General features: G+C 45.2%; 1 protein-coding gene across 4 annotated transcripts in view; it reads left to right on the top strand.

The window, feature by feature from the left end:
* Positions 1–11140, top strand: part of RELN (reelin) — a 483994-nt gene extending 472854 nt beyond the window's left edge. For 2 of the 4 annotated variants that reach the window (XM_075599655.1, XM_075599652.1), the window contains exon 64: positions 9796–11140. In XM_075599655.1, coding sequence (XP_075455770.1) covers positions 9796–9892 — 97 coding nt within the window. In that variant the 3' untranslated portion in view covers positions 9893–11140. Of the gene's footprint in view, positions 1–5906; positions 6052–9795 lie in introns of those variants that run through there. The other 2 variants (XM_075599651.1, XM_075599650.1) reach the window with 1 other exon arrangement.
* Positions 11141–19851: the final 8711 nt, after the last annotated feature.

Genomic DNA, 19851 nt, shown 5'->3' with positions numbered 1-19851 from the left:
TTTTATTTAATAAAGCTACTTTTTGATATATTAAAAGCAATCACGTTTTCATCCATATTTGTTTAGACTTTATATTCCCAAAAGCGCTGTGAGTGAACATATTTTGCTGTGAAGTATCACTAGATCCATGCAGCCATTTCTCTCTTTGCATAATTTTACAGTGTATACCGTGTCCTTAAACGTATCATGCTTGGCTGCCTGTCCATACAGTACTATCATTGCAGGAGTTCAGTTTTTACATAGTAGCAATGCAAATATAGATTATATAGTTTAGTCTTATAGATGGTGATCATAATAATCAATAACTTGTGCACGAATCACAAGTTCATGCTCATTTCATGTTATACTCTAAAAAGAAAAAGAGCAGAAAGGCGCACTGAGTTGCAATAGGATTTAATCAATAAAAACCCACTAGGGGTAAACAATCACAAAATTAAAATTACATTGTTAATGAGCGTATATATATATATATATATATATATATATATATATATATATATATATATATATATATATATATATATACATATATATATATATATATATATATATATATATATACAGTGCTTGACAAATCACCCAAAAATCTACTCGCCAAACCAAAAAATCTACTCGCCACCTAGCCCCGCCCCCAGTCCCGCCCATAGCCACGCCCCAACCCCGTTTTAAAAAAAAAAGAAATGTAATAAATTTCTAGTAAGAACAACATTCGTTTTTGACATAAGTTTATATTTATTGTAGTAAATTTATACTTTACTACAATTAGTCCTTGTTACGTGTGTGTGTGTGACTAGTTTCCTGCACCCATTAACCAGTGTCTGGATGCCCCCTCTTCACAATATCTAAAGCAGCAATCCTGCCTGGGATCTTACCTGATCCGCAGTCCCTAAATGTCCAGGTACCCGCATTCCTGCAATGTTATACATTGGAGGGGATGTGTTCCCTACCTGTTTTCTGGGTTAGGGGGGATTCCGATGTCTTCCGTGTGACACTTGAATCAGATCTGGAAGAAAGCAGTATAAGGTAAATAATATATCCAGATCCAGAGTCTGGGAGAGAGGGAGAGAGGGAGAGAGGGAGAGAGGGAGAGAGGGAGAGAGGGAGAGAGAGAGGGAGGGAGAGAGAGAGAGGGACAGAGGGAGAGGGACAGAGAGAGAGGGACAGAGGGACAGAGGGACAGAGGGAGAGGGACAGAGAGAGAGGGACAGAGGGACAGAGAGAGAGGGACAGAGAGAGAGGGACAGAGAGAGAGGGACAGAGAGACACAGAGACACAGAGACACAGAGACACAGAGACACAGAGGAACAGAGGAACAGAGACAGAGGGACAGGGAGGGAGAGGGACAGGGAGGGAGAGGGACAGGGAGGGAGAGGGACAGGGAGGGAGAGGGACAGGGAGGGAGAGGGACAGGGAGGGAGAGGGACAGGGAGGGAGAGGGACAGGGAGAGAGAGGGACAGGGAGGGAGAGAGAGGGACAGGGAGGGAGAGAGGGAGAGAGACAGAGGGAGATAGACACAGGCAGAGAGGGAGAGAGACACAGACAGAGAGGGAGAGAGACACAGACAGGGAGAGAGACACTGGCAGAGAGGGAGAAAGACACAGGCAGAGAGGGAGAGAGACACAGGCAGAGAGGGGGAGAGACTGAGAGACTGAGAGGGGGAGAGACGGAGAGGGGGAGAGACGGAGAGGGGGAGAGGGGGAGAGACGGAGAGGGGGAGAGACAGAGAGGGGGAGGGAGAAGGAGAGAGACAGAGAGGGGGTGATTGATTGACGTGGAGGTGACTGACTGCGGGGTGGTATTACTGACTGTGTGACTGGGTGGTATTACGGACTGTGTGACTGGGTGGTATTACTGACTGTGTGACTGGGTGGTATTACTGACTGTGTGACTGGGTGGTATTACTGACTGTGTGACTGGGTGGTATTACTGACTGTGTGACTGGGTGGTATTACTGACTGTGTGACTGGGTGGTATTACTGACTGTGTGACTGGGTGGTATTACTGACTGTGTGACTGGGTGGTATTACTGACTGTGTGACTGGGTGGTATTACTGACTGTGTGACTGCTTGGGATTACTGATTGGGTGGGATTACTGACTGTGTGACTTGGTGGGATTACTGACTGGGTGACTGGGTGGTATTACTGACTGTGTGGGATTACTGACTGGGTGACTGGGTGGTATTACTGACTGGGTGGTATTACTGACTGGGTGGTATTACTGACTGGGTGACTGGGTGGTATTACTGACTGGGTGGTATTACTGACTGGGTGGTATTACTGACTGGGTGACTGGGTGGTATTACTGACTGGGTGGTATTACTGACTGGGTGACTGGGTGGGATTACTGACTGGGTGACTGGGTGGGATTACTGACTGGGTGACTGGGTGGGATTACTGACTGGGTGACTGGGTGGGATTACTGACTGGGTGACATTACTGACTGGGTGGGATTACTGACTGGGTGACATTACTGACTGGGTGGGATTACTGACTGGGTGACTGGGTGGGATTACTGACTGGGTGACTGGGTGGGGGTGGGATTACTGACTGGGTGACTGGGTGGGGGTGGGATTACTGACTGGGTGACTGGGTGGGATTACTGACTGGGTGACTGGGTGGGATTACTGACTGGGTGACTGGGTGGGATTACTGACTGGGTGACTGGGTGGGATTATTGACTGGGTGTTGGGTGGGATTACTGACTGGGTGACTGGGTGGGGTAGGATTACTGACTGGGTGACTGGGTGGGATTACTGACTGGGTGACATTACTGACTGGGTGTTGGGTAGGATTACTGACTGGGTGACTGGGTGGGATTACTGACTGGGTGACTGGGTGGGATTACTGACTGGGTGACATTACTGACTGGGTGTTGGGTAGGATTACTGACTGGGTGACTGGGTGGGATTACTGACTGGGTGACTGGGTGACTGGGTGGGATTACTGACTGGGTGACTGGGTGGGGGGGTGAGGGGTGGGATTACTGACTGGGTGGGGGGTGGGATGGGTGACTGGGTGGGGAGTGGGATGGGTGACTGTGGGGGGAGTTACTGACTGGGTTACTGACTGGGTGGGATTGGTGACTGGGTGGGATTACTGACTGGGTGACTGGGTGGGATTAATGACTGGGTGACTGGTGGGATGGGTGACTGGTTGACTGGTGGGATGGGTGACTGTGTGACTGGTGGGATGGGTGACTGGTGGGATGGGTGACTGGGTGGAGGGGTGACAAACTGGGGGGGTACCTCTGGTGTCCTGCATATACACGTTCTCACACACACACACAGGGGGGACACACACACAGGAGGGGGGGAACACACACAGGAGGGAGGGGAGAAACACCCCCGCAACTACAGTATCTCCCGACCCGCGTGGGCAGCAGGAGCGGGGAGGAGAAACACACGCACTACTACCTCCCGACCCGCGCGGGCAGCGGGGGAAGGAAAATCACCAGCGCCATTACCTTCCAGCCCGCGCGGGCAGCGGGAGCAGTGGGGGAAGGAAAATCACCAGCGCCATTACCTTCCAGACCGCGCGGGCAGCGGGAGAGGGGTGGGAAGGAAAATCACCAGCGCCATTACCTTCCAGACCGCGCGGGCAGCGGGAGCAGTGGGGGAAGGAAAATCACCAGCGCCATTACCTTCCAGACCGCGCGGGCAGCGGGAGCAGTGGGGGAAGGAAAATCACCAGCGCCATTACCTTCCAGACCGCGCGGGCAGCGGGAGCAGTGGGGGAAGGAAAATCACCAGCGCCATTACCTTCCAGACCGCGCGGGCAGCGGGAGAGGGGGGGGAAGGAAAATCACCAGCGCCATTACCTTCCAGACCGCGCGGGCAGCGGGAGCAGTGGGGGAAGGAAAATCACCAGCGCCATTAACTCCCAGCCCGCGCGGGCAGCGGGAGAGGGGGGGGAAGGAAAATCACCAGCGCCGTTACCTTCCAGACCGCGCGGGCAGCGGGAGAGGGGGGGGGAAGGAAAAACACCCGCGCCATTACCTTCCAGCCCGCGCGGGCAGCGGGAGCAGTGGGGGAAGGAGAAACAGTGTATTTAAATTGCATTTCATTCCACCCACCTCCACATCTGTCCAAAATCCTCCATGACCGGATCAGTGCAGGAGCTGACACAATTATACAGGAGGATATTCAGTATAAAGGAGGAGGAGCAGACGCACGCACACACCTCCCCCCCGTGCAGAGAAGGAAGGGCAGTTTTAAGTCCTGGCAGCTCCATCCCGCGTCACAGCCAATCAGCTAGAGGAATTTTTTTATTTATTTTTTCCGAGCAGGGGATTTTTTTTTTTTTTTGCAGTGCAGGGGAAATGTTACTGGCCACGAGCCAATTTCCGATCGCAGCTGGCGAGTTGGCGACCGGGTTTGTCGAGCACTGTATATATATATACATGAATAGATTCGAATTTACAACTATCCTAAGTGGAGAAAGTCGCCGGAGATGTCTGGAAGTCAGCCGGGCGCAAAGATGGCGCGGGTCCGGACCCAAAATGCTCTATCACGCTGAAATATCCTCCTTGCTGTCCGCGACTCCCTCAACCAATGAGTGCTCATGTCGCAACCTCTCGTGACCTCTACGCGTTTCGCACAGCGTGCTTCGTCAGCTGACTTCCAGACCTCTCCGGCGACTTTCTCCACTTAGGATAGTTATAAGTTCTAATCTATTAATGTATATATATATATATATATATGCTCATTAACAATGTAATTTTAATATTGTGATTGTTTACCCCTTGTGGGTTTTTATTGATTAAATCCTTATGACACACAGTGCGCTTTTCTGCTCTTTTTCTTTTTATCCTTGCGAGTCTCCCTTTGGGAGCTCACTTTTCCATAGGAGTTTGTGGAGTCGTCCTAAGCAGACGGCAGCAAGAGATTCAGCAATTAACGCTACATTTTCTAAAGAGACAGCGCCCGCGCGGAGTACCACCTTTTGTAAACTCAAACAATAAATTGCATTCAGAGCAGCATCTTTGTCATCTGTAGCTATATCAGCATACTGTACGTTATGGCTCCCATGTCATACTGCTTGCTCCGCTGGGAAAAATATTTCATCTATCCAGACTGTTTTCAGGACAATTATATACTTCACGGGATGAGACGATTATTTCAACTAATCCAAAGACTGATATGGACTCCCCTATTCTGTACATTAAGAGACCGTGTTTTTTTTTTAACGTTTAACAGCTAACACTAGTTTGCTCCCTTTCATACATTCATGCAAATTCTCCTGGGGGAAGGTCAGATTCTTCACACGTCGCACATACTGTACTGTATAAGGTCCTTTTAGTCGCTAACACTATTCATATGCACTTTGCAATTGCTGGCACTGGCTGTGGGTATCATTTGCACATCATTTGTTTTCTTATCTGGTTTTATGCGCTATTCTGTCTGCTGCACAATAAATTCACGCAATGTTTGCATGGGCATCAGAAAAACATGAAATAACCAAAACACAGTAGACATACAGTACAGTACTTTAGAGACAATGTTTATATGTTAACATCTGACACGTAGACATACATAAATATATATATATATATATACATAAATACTGTTTTTATTTCAGAGATATATTAGTGGTTGCTCGACAGTGTGATACTACTGAGAATTGAGAAAGTAAAAATTTTTGCAGTTTTACTTTGTATAACATTTTAATATTTATATAGTATTGCTTATAGAGTGCATTTAAAGTGCATATACACATATTTACAGGCAATATCAAATATACTCCCACTCTCACCAAAGCAGCTATGTTAGTTCTCCATTCTTGAATGTTCAGTACTTTATACTTTCATCTTTGTATTGTTGTGAGCAAATATTGCATGGCATAGTAACGAAAAATGATGTCTTATAAAGCAATAAAAGTAATGTCTCCAATTTCTGTTTTCATAAGAGATGAAAAATCGTACATTGCCTCTAAACCTCATCCGTCTTTTATGAGTAATCACAGTGCTGCATGCGTAGAAAGGCATTTTCTAACTTGTGTTGTATTTCATTATTTGCTTTCATTGGTTCTACACTAGAGTAAGGTAAGTGGTTTTTCTCTAATGTTATCATTGCATTTTACAGCGAGGGGCTGGGAGAAGGGGTGGGGGATGCGGCAGATCCATTTGGTTATACAGATTTATGGAAATGTATGTATGTTACTGACTGATTTTGTATGAACTGCACCCAAAACCCCCAAAACTGCACCCAATAGACAAGGTGAAATAAGCATTTCATTTGTGTTACACCCTAAAATAGTAAAAACCTGTTATACACAGTACAGAGTAGTATTCTGATAAGCAATGGTTATCCTAACAGCAGCACTCGATTTTTGGAAGATGAATGTGCAAACACGGGCTTATGCACATCTTATTGTTTATTCACTAAAGTGCAAAAGCCATTAAAGATTGTTAAGGGCCACTCACTTTGATGCCTGCTAAAAATCGCAATATATATGTTGAAATATACACACATGCATAACACATCTTTCCTATGGTTAAGAATAGCGATCAAACACCGCTGCAGTATAAAAGACTATTCACATGTACAACACATGCCTGTCAAAAATACAGACAGCAGCAGCTATCAGTGACGTTAATTCATCTTAAATTATTGGCTGTGTCATCGTGGGTTTTTATCATTACCGGTATACTGGATATAATTGATATCCATACATTTCTGGATTGACTTCACCTTGAGTGCAACTGTCTTTATTTGATAGACACGGTAAAGTAAAAAGAATAAGCTTGTGGAGCTGATTCTATGTTTGACTTCCATGGGGAAAATGTGTCTGAAAACGGCCCAATCGGCCGCTTTGACACACAGAATCATCCCCTACATCAGGGGGGGGGCAATTATTTTGGCTGCCGGGTGACTTCACGAGCTTTGGTAAGCTTTGCGGGCCACATATTTAATGTAGGGTTCTCCCCTCCCACTTCAACATGCTCCCCTCCTCACCAGCTTCTCCCCCCTCCCAACATGTTCCCCTCCTCACCCGTTTTTCTCCCCCAACATGCTCCCCTCCTCACCAGCTTCTCCCCCCACGTGCTGCCCACCTCACCAGCTTCTCCCCTACAAGCTCTCCTTTTCACTTGCTGCCCTCCTCACCTGCTTCTCCCCCACATGCTCTCCTTTTCACTTGTTGCCCCCACATGCTGCCCTCCTCACCAGCTTCTGCCCCACATGCTCCCCTCCTCACCTGCTTCTCCCCCACATGCCTCCCCCTTTTTCTCTTACTCCCTTCACTCTCTCTCTCTTACCCCTCACTCTCCTCCTCACTTTCTCACTCACTATCCCCCACTCTGCTTTCTCTCACTCTTCCCCCCTCCTTTCTCTCCCTCTTCTCTCTCCTTTCTCTCCCTCTTCTCTCTCACTTCCCCTTCTCTATCTCTTCCCCTCCCCCTTTCTCTCTCCCCCTTCTCTTCCCACCTTCCCTTACCCTTTTCTCCTCCTTTATCTCACTCTCCCCCCTACTTTTTCTCCCTCTCACTCTCTGCCCTTCTCTTTTAATCCTTCCCCCTCCCCATCTCTCACTCCCCAACCCTCTCTCTCTGTTCAACCTCCCACCCCCCTTCTCTCTCACATCCCCCTTTCTCTCTCTCTCTCTCTCCCTCCCAGACTCCCCTCTCCTCCCGGGCCAGGACCCTACCTGTGGTGCGGGTCCTTATGTGGCTTTGGCACATATAGACTAGACCCCTACATGTTACATTAAAGCCAGTAACTGAATAAATAGACGTACTGCTTGGGACAGACAAGTTGAGCGAATTGGTCCATTTTCACTGCACAGTTTTGTGTTTCAATGTACTTGTTGGCAGTGAAGCAGTTCAAGCGTTCCAGTGTCAGCCTTTCAGTGTCAAGCCACATTAACGATGTCTGTCTCCAGATTTCTAAGACAAACAAGACAGATATCTTGGTTATTTGAAATGTCATCCTGTTTTGCTTCTGTAGTTTAGATAACACTTCCAAACCCGACATTATAAAGGGATCAGTTGCCTCTACGTTATGTCTTCTCTGAGGATAGCAATGCTGAACAGACTGAAGTGCAGAAAACCCCACTTACTCTGTATTGGATGTTTTGACTGTCTGGCATATCAACTGTTATTTTATCACACTAAATAAAAAAAATTACTTTCATATGGCTCAGACAGGTCTGCAGTCCTGCCTTTCCCCATTATCTCTTAGCATAGTGTTTCCACTTCAGCCAGGGATTCTGGGTAATATCATGCAAATGAGTACACAGTGTCACCTTGTTCTTCTTATCCATTTTAACATGGAGCCCTATAAGATTATGCCTGCCGTATTATCACACTAGAAGCATATACTTTCTTTGTGATTACATTCCTGGTACTATTGAACTCTATGGGGGTTATTTATTAAAGTCTCCCAGCTGCAAAACCGGGGCCGAAAACAGTTCCAGATTTATTAAGAAATAACATTCCCATTAGAACCAATTCGCTGTTCCTGTCTGATAAATCGGGTGCAATGTTATTATTATTTTGGGGGAGGGGTTTGCACCGTTTTTTCTCCCAGGAAACTTTGATAAATAAATGGACGTGTTTTGTAAATATTTCCTTAGCATATATAAAAGTCTGTTTTCACTTCTCTAGTTTATTCAATCTTTTCTGATTTTTAATCCAAATGTTTTATTCCTAAAAAAAAAAAAAAAAGAGCCTGAAACCAAAATTTTCTAAATTGCTTGATTCTCTCCTTCTTACGTCTCCATTTACTAAGCAGTGCTACGGATGCAGCCAGATTGTTTGTCGCGTAGTCGGCCAGGAAACCGCAGGTGGCAACTGGCTGCTTTCGGAATCCCCGTGACCAGGCTAATTTCCCATCAGGATTAACACAGCGGGGGTCCCTGCTTCTGAACGGGACGCCCGCTGTGTTAATCCTATCGGGCCGCACCAGTCTGGAAGAGCTGAGCAGTGAGAGTAGAAACAAGCGTTCCCTCTCCCTGCGCATCTCTAACAGGCGACTGCGCTGTTTTTATTTATTGAAGTAGGGGGTGTCCGGAGCTGAACCACGTTAAATACAGCTCCGGGGACCCCTTGCTTCCCAAGTTCCAGACCCGGGTACGGGGTACTGGTATCTCCTGCAAGTTTAAATGTCACAGTCACATGACACGGGAGAATTAAACTTGTCGGAGATACCGGCACCCCATACTGGGGCCTGTATCTCAGGAAGCAGGGGGTCTCTCTGACTGAAATTAATGCGGTTCAGCTCCGGAGACCCCCTGCTTCAATGCTAAGTCATTTTTAAAAAATCAGCTTCATTACCTTAGCAGCTAGCCTCTACAGTAATGAAGCGGTTAAACCATAGTACCTGGTTTGTTGGGGGTAGAGGGGTTGGGTGAAGGGCGTAGTTGCCCTAGGGTGGGTGGTTAGGCCTACCAAGAGTGTTGTGGGAGGGGTTAACCCCTTCATTACCTTAGCGGTTACTAATCCGATTACGTTTTTACCACCAGTTTCACCCCATTGAGACTAAATAGATCCCAAAGTGTCCTTAAAAATGATATGTAGAATTTATTGATGCATTAAAAAACATTGTGCATATGTACAATTTCAGTGTAATAATAAATGAATTACAGTACCTACAACTTGTATTTTTGATCCCATGTTTGCATATTCACCACAGTAAATAGCACCTGGTGTATTGACCGCCTTCAATATTATCTTTAATATGTTAAATGATTTGTTACTGGATCTGTAGGTGTTGCATTCCAAAGTTTTATTTAATGTTACAAACACTTGCTTTCCGACCAAGGTAACAATGATGTCCTCTCTCCTTCCTTCTGACAGCACTCGCAAACAAAATTACATGATGAATTTTTCTCGGCAACATGGGCTCAGGCATTTCTACAACAGAAGACGAAGGTCTCTGAGACGATACCCATGAAGATGTGAAATATGTATATTTCCTCCCATCATGTGATGTGTTGCTTTTCATTCTTTCAAATCAAAACACTGCATTTGGTATCAAGACTTTTTCCTGCAATTGGCCTAATTAACCTAGAGCCTCTATTAAGACTTGAGTGTCCACCCCTTTTCACACTGTGAACTAATGAGAAGTGACTTATTTTCTCATCAGTAAATGTTATAATGTTAATGTGTCCGTGAAATATGTGATCTGTTGTAATATCCGTTTAATCGGCAGTATTGGAACTAAGCAATGTATTCTGTTTAACAGGAAAACACCATTAAGCACCGAGGACTTCAAATCTTGTTGAAAAACTTAAAAGTGCAGTATTTACAGTATTTAACAATCTTTGACACTTCGATATTTAAGTGCACTGTATTTCATCTATGTATCATATTTTATAAGATTAAATTATCATGTTTTGTCTTTTATGTACCCTCCCTTCAAACATGACATACTAGCATTGCATCGGCGTGTTGTGTTGATGTACCGTTCCCTGCGTGTCTTTCAGCCCAATGATTGTACACGCCGGTATAATGTACAATGTATATCTCGATACCTAATGGAACTGAAAGTTGCAAAGTAGTTCGAGAGGCAATGTATATCTTACAATCACGTTGATATGCTCAAGGGAGAGTAATGTTACAATTGTGAATAGGATTACATGACCTCAGAGGTCTCCCCGTATGAAGAGTTGTGAATAGATCCCAAAACAGACGACCACGTTCCTACATTTGAAAAGGAACAGCGTTTATTTTTGTTTCGTTTTTGAAGGCTAATAAACTTGACAGTAACTGCCCTGTGGTGTCTGTGGCATTGGCGTGGTTTGTAACCCGTGGATATTTTCATTGTGTTCCATTTGTGGTTTCTTTCTATTGCGGGGTCAATGTATCCTCAGCTTATGTATCTACACCAGCAACAGTATAATGGACCTTTATTCCTCTCTCTCAGACATCATAAACAATGTTTAATAAGATGAACCATGATGCAAGTAAGTCCATGACCTAGTGAAAACAATGCTAATGTAACGTTCAATTTTTTGTTTTTTTAATGCAGTTGCTACAGTATGTGCAGAAAAAGATATGCCCTCCTGTCTCATGGACCACAATTTGTATATACAATTAACCTGAGTATAATGATTGGAACTGTCAGCCTTCTCATTGTTCTAGTTTTAACTAATGACCTGTTCTAATGAAGTTACTTCTGAAATAAACTGTTCTAAATGTTTGACCCCTTTTTTTATTCTCATTTCCTTTTTAAGTGTGTTAATGGCTATAGTAACTTTATTTCATATAGCGCTTTTCTCCAAATGGGACTCCAAGCACTTCAGAATTACAGTATAGCGCGTGGTACACAGCACACAGGCATTTCTTCAGACACAGTCCCTGCCCAGGTGAGCTTACAATCTATGAATTGGACAAATAATTCAAAGAGAAAGGGGATCTTCAACCAGTTTGAGCGTGAACAATTGCACGTCACTGCCAAAGCGACTAGCATGAAATTAACAGGAGCAGAGCGTCCAAGAGCCCTTCGCACGGCGCCAGTTGAAGGGTCCTGCAACAGAACATGGGGAAAACAAATCTGGTATTTATTTTGGTTGATGGGAAGGTCAATGCATTAAATGCAGGGCCGGCTTGATGGCATCGTCATCGGTACCTCTGCACCGAGCCCCGCGGTTACAGAGGCCCCTGTCTCTTACCTTGTCCAGCGGCATCTCTTCCTGCAACGTCTCCTTGTCATGACGCTACGGTGTCACACGCCGTTACCATGACAATGTGACGTCACATGGTGCCGCGTTGCCATGACAATGTGACATCACATGCCATGATAACGTGACGCCGCCACGTGATGACGCTGTGTCATCAGGAGGAGATGCCGTGCCGGACAAGGTAGGAGGCCCCACAAAATCCCCTGCACCGAACCCCGCAAAAGTACTAGCCGGCCCTGATTAAACACTGAAAAGAATACACATCAGAATAAGATGCAGCTGTGTCTACATCCTGTACATTGCTTGTGTGCTGTATTCCTGTAGAAAGCGGCTGCACAAGGTTGAACACCAACATTCCCAGCTTGTCCATGAAGATCGTAGTTCTCTGTGTCTCTCCCGTGCCCCACCTGCTCACTGTGTACTGAACACATCCGAGTCAAAAGAATACAGAGGCAGGACCACCTGGGGATTAGTGTATGCACAATGGTTGTATCAGACATAAACACAGCAGAGAAAACATTTAAAAAATGCCAATTCACTGATAAAATAATTTTCAGCTTCAAGTCACACATTGTTAGTGAATTTAGTACAGTATTTAGCATTTACTTCGCATTTAGTATCCATGTTTCACATCCATAAGTGAGCATGGGCAGAATACGCTGGTCGAAAAATGTCCTCTTAAGATACAATGGCAGGTTCCCTTGAAAGATTGTCTTGTTTCTTCCAAATGTGCTCCATCCCATCTTCAGTCTCCTATTGATTACCGGTTTTGCCCGATTATAAGGCGATGTTTTTTTTTTTTAACAAAGTTAAGTTGAAAAGTACATACTCGCCTTATAATCGGGCCCCGCCAACTTTGCGAGCCAATTAGCAGTTGGATGTATGAGGTAGGAGGGTACAATGGAGGAAGCTCCACCTTGGGGGCTTGAAGCTGCCATGTTGCATGTGGCAGGAAGCTCAAACCAAGAGACAGACAAAGATAGACAGAGAGACACTGTGTGTGTGTGTGTACACACAGATACTTTGTCCCCATTGGTGAGTATTAAGTCCAGGATTACTTCATTGCAAGTTGGCTTTATTTCCAATTGCTTGAGATATGCCCCTTGCAAGGAATCCAGGATGTCCCTGCTTCAGGCGGAACCTGCAAACGACACATCCCATTCCACATCTGGCAGATTGAAGGCTCCCATAATGATTATCTCTCTTTTAATTGCCATCGTAGTGATGTCCTTCAATTCCTCCTCTTGTCCTTGAGGTCTGTAGACCACCCCCGTATGAATGACAACCTTCTCACCAGTTTCTAGGGATACCCAAAGGGACTCAATCTTTTCTCCAGTATCTTGTATGAAGTAGCCTTCATGTTGTACTACACATAAAGGGTTAACGCGTCCTCCCTCCCTTCCTCCCACCTTTGGAAGTGTTGGCTCAATAGCTCAACTTCATAATTGGATAATATTTGACTGGAGTTTTTTGTTTGTCTTCCTCTGGATCAATCAACTGTAAATACAAATATAGGATAAGTATCTGTCATCTAAATTTAGCATAGATTGAACTTGTATTTTTTCAACCTTATCTAGTGTATGTAACTATGTAACTTGAAAGGTACCACAATATGTATGTACAACCCCCCCCTCCCCCCTTGGGATTACTAGGAACTTGAGGGGTTAACTGTGTGGGCCCATACAGACTAATGCACCTTCCCTTCACATGGTGCTGGATGACAAGGCAAAATCATAGCCTCACCCTCTTCTGCCCAGTGATAGTGACATCATAGCAGGATATATATATAGAGAGAGGTGTGACGCTTCTAGAAGGTTAGGTCCCAGGAGAAGTTGAAGAAGAGGGATCTCATTGTGAATAGTGTATATAGGTTCATAATATATGTAGATATGTAGTACATTATATTGTAAGAATCCCCTTTAAAATAAATTAGATAGTTCTTTTGTTCTTTGAATACCATATGTGAAAATACAGACCCCAACACAGGCTTCTTACAGTTCCAATACATATATTCCTGAGGCTTTTTACAATACCAAGCTTCAGTTCTTAGCAGGAATGCAGGGCCGCCGACGGGGGGAACAGCCGGGACAAGTGTCCCGGGCCCGCTGACTGCAGGGTGCCCGGCAACTGGACAAAGCAGTTGGGCCTGACCTCTCATGCCCGCCAGGCCCTGGCTCTCCCCAATTCCGGGCCTCCCTACTCAGTAACTGCCCCCGCAGGGTCCTCTGACATTGACGCGCACGTATTGGGTGATTTTCTATGTATTGGGGTTTTGTCTCTATGTATTTTTTTTCTATCTATGGGTGGGTTTTTTTCTATGTATTTTTTTTATATGTATTGGGAGGTTTTTATATATGTATTGGGGGGGTTATATGTATTGGTTTTTATTTGATTTTGGGGGGGTTATATGGATTGTTGGGGGGGTTTATATGTATTGGGTTTTTTTTAATATATATATGTATTTGGTGGGGTGGGGCGTTTGTATATATTTGTGGGGGTGAGTATTTTTTTGTATGTATGTATAGGGTGGGATATTTTGATATGTATTTTGTGGGGGGATTGTGTGAGGGTGGAGGGAATGAGTGTGAGGAGGAGGGACTGAGAGAGTGGTGTAATTGACGAGGGGAGAGAGAAAGGAGCGAGGGAGGGAGTAAGAGAGATGCAGGGGAGAGAAATACAAGTAAGGCGGGGGGCAGGGATTGAGTGAGAGTGTGGTAATTGGAGGGGGGTTGAGGTCAGATGGAGGGGGAAAAAAAACATGGGAAGAGGGAGGGAAATAGAGGGGGCTCGCCAGGTATGAAATGGGGGAGGGGGCTCGCAAGACCACCGACACAGGGGAGGCGGCCAGGTCGTAACTAGTCCTGGGCCCCAGGAAATCTGTCAGCGGCCCTGCAGGAATGAGATGTAACACAGGTGATAGGCCGAGACCAGTGTATTTGGTTAGCTGCTTCTTTCTGCTCTGAGGTCATTTTTCTTACAGCAAGACATGATAAAGCAATGTCGAACTACAAATTCATATCTTGATAGTATGAAGTTACATTTGTTATAACAAGGCACCAAGCATATATTCTTTGCTGTCTAATTCCGGTATACTCCCCCAAATACCACGAAAATATGTTTCCTTTTGCACTGTGTGAATGCCTGTCTCAGCATTTTCACAAAGCATGCAAAATTAACCCTTTAAATGGCTTCTTCCTTCAACCCCAAAAATCTATCTACATTTTCTAGTTAGGGACAGTGCCCTGTTTAGATAGCATTCCCAGACTTGGTTCCACACTACTCTAAAAGGTTCACAAAGAGGATGCCTATGCCCAGAGGGGGCCTCACAGGCCCCAGCCCTGAGGCGTAGTTGGACCAGCCACTTCGGAGCGTCCGTGGCTGATTCTCACCCAGAAAGCCACATGAAGGCATTCAGTACCCGATATGGGGATCACCAACAGATAGAGATTAGTACAAAGCCCGACAGGGGCCCAAAAGATATGGAGCACTACCAACGCTACACTGCAGAAGGATCACTTAGGTAAGAGGAATTAGTAAAGCCTCAGCACCTTCCTAGCGGGCCAACATTGGGGCAGCTAGGGAAGAAGATGCATACAGCACGTACAGAGAACAGTGGTGAAACAATACACAAAATCAAGTGTACGATGTGACAGAGTCTGTATCAATGGTGATCAATAAAGATACTCTTTGTATGAATAAAGTTCCTGGTGCCCATCATTGCATTACCAACACCAAGCCTGCAAGGATCCAGCACCCCGACAAGATCATCAACAATGAGCAAGCCAAGGTAAGAGACATTTGATGTAAACTCTTCAGGAACCAGGCAGGGAGGTTTACATGTAATATATACACTGCATCTTTTACAGGCTAGATTTGAGCTCATACTGTAGTTATCTTACTGTAGTGGGGTATCCCCTGGCTACTATTCTACCCAATGGGCTGGCAGTAAGCCCTGGTATTCACAGGTTTGCAAGTAGTTGCTATGGGGTTTTCCCCTTCACCTTGGTTATTGCACTTGAGTGACAACAGAAGGTGGCACATCCTGTTGTAGCTGGGGAAACGGGGTGCACGCCTTCTGGCTGTACTTAAGGGCAGGACCGTCCTAAATTTGGAGGTTGTTCCTTCCCCCTGAGGAAGGCAGGTCACACGTCTGGGAGCCTTAGATTGGGGCCTACCCATGTGCTCTTCCCTGCGGGGAGGAGTGAGTGTGAAACAATACCTCTGCCTCCATTAAGGAGGTGGGGAAGAGTTAGGATGACTGCGGGTGCCCTTGGCCTGTAGTGACGGTCCAGGGACCATCTCCATTGATAGCTGCGAGTAAAGAGACTGTGACCGGCAGACGACTGACGCGTAGCTGTGTATTACTGCAAAAGGCGGTTGTAATAAACCGTTCCTGTTTGCAATATACCACCTGCTTGGTGTGTGATCTAACTGGGGGGAGAGGTACAAGTTCTACCATGGGAGATCACCTCCACATTCCTGGAGCCTACGGCAGATGGAGTGGAGGCGCTGCACTGCTAAGTATTATGTGGGGTATGGACCCCAGAAGCCTGATCCTGTGTCCCAAAGTCATCGCTGACAGCTCCACTGCAGGATATTGTAAATTGAAGCAGATGATCAGAATGAGAAAGTAAAGGCAATTTGTACAAGAGATATATAATTGAGCCAGCAAAGTGGAATTGTAGTCCAGACTTATGTGTTTTATTTTTGGGGACAAAGCCAAAAGTAATACAATTGTATTTCCCCCCAGGAAAACTGATGCCATAAACAAACTGAAGACAATAAATTGTAGGGTGCTGAGTATTTTTTAACTTATTTCCTCATGCCTCTACCACATGTGTGTTTTTAGAGGACTTCACTTTTAACCCTTTCAGCTTAACCCCTTACCTGAAAACCCTTAAAATTAACCTCTTAATATCTTACCTTAGCAGTGAGACAGCCGGTGGTGAGCAGCCCTTGGTGGCTGATTAGAGGCAGCGAGTTCACTACAGACAGACGGCGGCAAGTTGTCAGTATAGGTCTTATAGAAATCTTTTAGGTGTGGGATAAGTCATTTAAATATACAGTACTTTGCATATTTGTATATATAGCTCCCCCTGTAGTTTTAGAAGCAGGATCCTCTGAATTCTGCAGAGGGCCTCACAGTGAGTCCTGTAAATATGTGTATATATTTTAAGAGTGCCCTGTCTCTGTTTATTGTGTTCAATTTAGGAATGCACTGTATATAGTTAGCGCCAATAGTAATGACCCAAGATTATTCTCATTCAGGAAGAGGAGTGAGCATGTGCTTAGTGAAACGATGCTCATCTCTAGACAGGAAGCGACCCACAAGGCTGCGGTAGGGTATAAAATCACGACCTGGAACGTGAGTTACTGTCCTGAATTGAGAATATTGAGGTCGGGGTAACTGGCAGTAGTCAAGACAGGTGGCAGAGGTGCAAGGTCAGGGTCACAGGTTGGGATGTAGGTTGGGTATAAACAAACAAGAATGCAGGAGTCAGACAGGAACAAACATAAAGCATGCTCTGACAACTTCCTGGAGGAAGTCCTGCCCTTTTATAGACAGGACGCCAGTACCCAGGTGGCCACCGTAGCTTCAGTGTAGGCAGAAGTGATTAAGAATGACAGTGAACAACATGGTCATAGGAGCTTCAGTGTGGGATGAGTAAGAGTTCTCAGAGTAGTAGCTCCGGAGCATAACAGGATCAACCCCACCAGAAGGTCCTTAGTAATCCAATATGCATGAATGCAGTATGCAGTACACAGTAAGGAGATACTGAGCCCAGAGCACATAGTGTATTCCCACCGTGGGCACACTCGAAATGGGGCATTATTGACATTATGCAGGGGATTGTCAATCTAACCAATACTAAGGGGAACAATCATACATATTTCCCCAGTGTGGGATTGAGAGCTACCAGGGGAAGAAGCACAGAGTAACTTTATGATTTGCCACATGTTAATATGTCTGACGCGTAGTATGTATGTATTTGTATGGTGAGCCTTATAAACGGATGTGAATAAAGCTCTTCTTCTTTGTACTATAAAAGTTCCTGGCGCCCATCCTTATTCTATCTAGTATCCACGCCCAGCCTGCACTGACCCAGCACCCTGAACAGGTATAAGAGACTAAGCATTGCCATGTATTTAGTTCCACTGATGTAAACTCCTTTAGAGAAGGGAAAGGAGGGTTACATACAGTAAGTAACATCATGTTATTGGCCCTGATTTAACAGAGCTCTGTGGATCTACCCCTAAGAGCGTAAAGAGGAGACTTGTGGTAATATGGAATAGTAAAAAAAAAAAAGTAAAGTAAATCCAAAAAAATAAGTTATTGCTCACTCACTACCTTGGACAAAATAAGACAATGCGAAAGGAATGGAGGATCAGTGCACAAAATAATCAAATGATAGCTGTGATCTTTATTGTCCCATTATTGGAGGGTTCTGATTTTTCGTGTGTATTTGTACTAAAATCTGTGTTTATTTTTTGTTGTTTTTCAAGTGTTTTCTTTTGAATTAAAAAAAAATCCGTGTTTATCAGTGTTAATAATGGAAAAAAGTTGACATACATTTGAATTTTGTGTTTATCGGTGCTCTCTTTTTTATTTTTTTTGTTAGCTTCCACAGTCCCTTTGTCTTGTCTTGGTTGCCCACCTGTAGCAGGGCTGCTGCAAGAGGGGGAACTCAGAAGTAAATGCTGCTTCCTGTTTGTTTTTGTTTTAGTTTTTATTGGAAGTGCAAAATGATGTTGTCTGGTATTTTTCAGTTAAAACTTAAGACCAGAATGGCAACCTATGGCCCAAATGTTTCAGTTCTACAAACTTAGCCAAAGTTTAGGGCAAGGGTAAGCAAACTTTTTAGGCTGAGCCCCCCTTTTCATCCATGAAATTTCTCGGGCCCCCCCTGCCTGATGTAATTGTAATTTGCCTTTTTATTCTCCCTGCTCTTTGGCTTGCTGTCCCCAGTGTTATCCACACTACTACCCACCAGTATTAGGCCTGTAATATAGTGCGCGTGCGGGACAGGGTAGAAAGACGGGAATGTAGGACAGAGGGGGGGGGGGGCGGTTTGGTTGCCCGCTCGGTTAGGGACCGGTGGGGGGGGCGGGGGATTGGTTATGGAGGGCCCCATGGTATGGCACAAAAATTACAGTACAAATAAGCAGTGCTTGACAAACCAACCAAAAAATCTACTCGCCACCTTGCCCCACCCTTTAAAAAAAGAAATGGAATAAATTCCTAGTAAGAACTAATAACAAGATTTGTTTTTTTACATAAGGGTTTATTTATTGTTTTACATTTCTACTTTACTACAATTATACCTTGTTACGTGTGTGTTTGTATGTGTGTGTGTGTGTGTGTGTGTGTGTGTGTGTGTGTAAATGACGGATCTATAAAAAAAAGCCACATGTGTAACTAGTTTCTTGAACCCCTTAACCAGTGTCAGGATGCCCCCGCTTCACAATATCTAAAGCAGCAATCCCGCCTGGGATCTTACCTGATCCGCAGTCCCTCAATGTCCAGGTACCCTCATTCCCACAATGTTATATGTTGGAGGGGAGGTGTTCCCTACCTGTCTTCTGGGTTAGGGGCGATTCCGATGTCTCCCGTGTGAAGCTTGAGAGTCAGATCTGGAAGAAAGCAGTATAGGTTATTTCGTGTAGGTATAGGGCAGTTAAGATATATAGGTTAATTAAGATATCCAGCCCCAGAGAGAGAGAGAGTGTGTGGGGAGAGAGAGACAGAGAGGGTAAGAGAGACAGAGAGGGTGAGAGAGAGACAGACAGAGAGAGACAGTCAGACAGAGAGAGAGAGAGACCATCAGGCAGACAGAGAGAGAGACAGAGTGAGAGAGTGACAGAGAGAGAGTGACAGAGAGAGAGTGACAGAGAGAGAGTGACAGATAGAGGGAGAGAGAGAGTGACAGAGCGAGAGAGAGTGACAGAGCGAGAGAGTGACAGAGAGAGAGAGACAGACAGATAGAGAGACAGACAGATAGAGAGACAGACAGACAGATAGAGAGACAGACAGACAGACAGACAGACAGAGAGGGCGAGACAGACAAAGAGGGTGAGACAGACAAAGAGGGTGAGACATACAGGGAGGGTGAGACAGACAGAGAGGGTGAGACAGAGAGAGAGGGTGACAGAGAGAGAGAGGGTGACAGAGAGAGAGAGAGGGTGACAGAGAGAGAGTGAAAGAAACCCTTTTCCTGCCAATGAGCTGGAG

Source organism: Ascaphus truei, chromosome 5 (genome assembly GCF_040206685.1).
Source record: "Ascaphus truei isolate aAscTru1 chromosome 5, aAscTru1.hap1, whole genome shotgun sequence".
NCBI classification, from domain to species: domain Eukaryota; kingdom Metazoa; phylum Chordata; class Amphibia; order Anura; family Ascaphidae; genus Ascaphus; species Ascaphus truei.
Note: the sequence above shows the minus strand (reverse complement) of the source record. Positions and strands in the feature narration are given on the sequence as shown.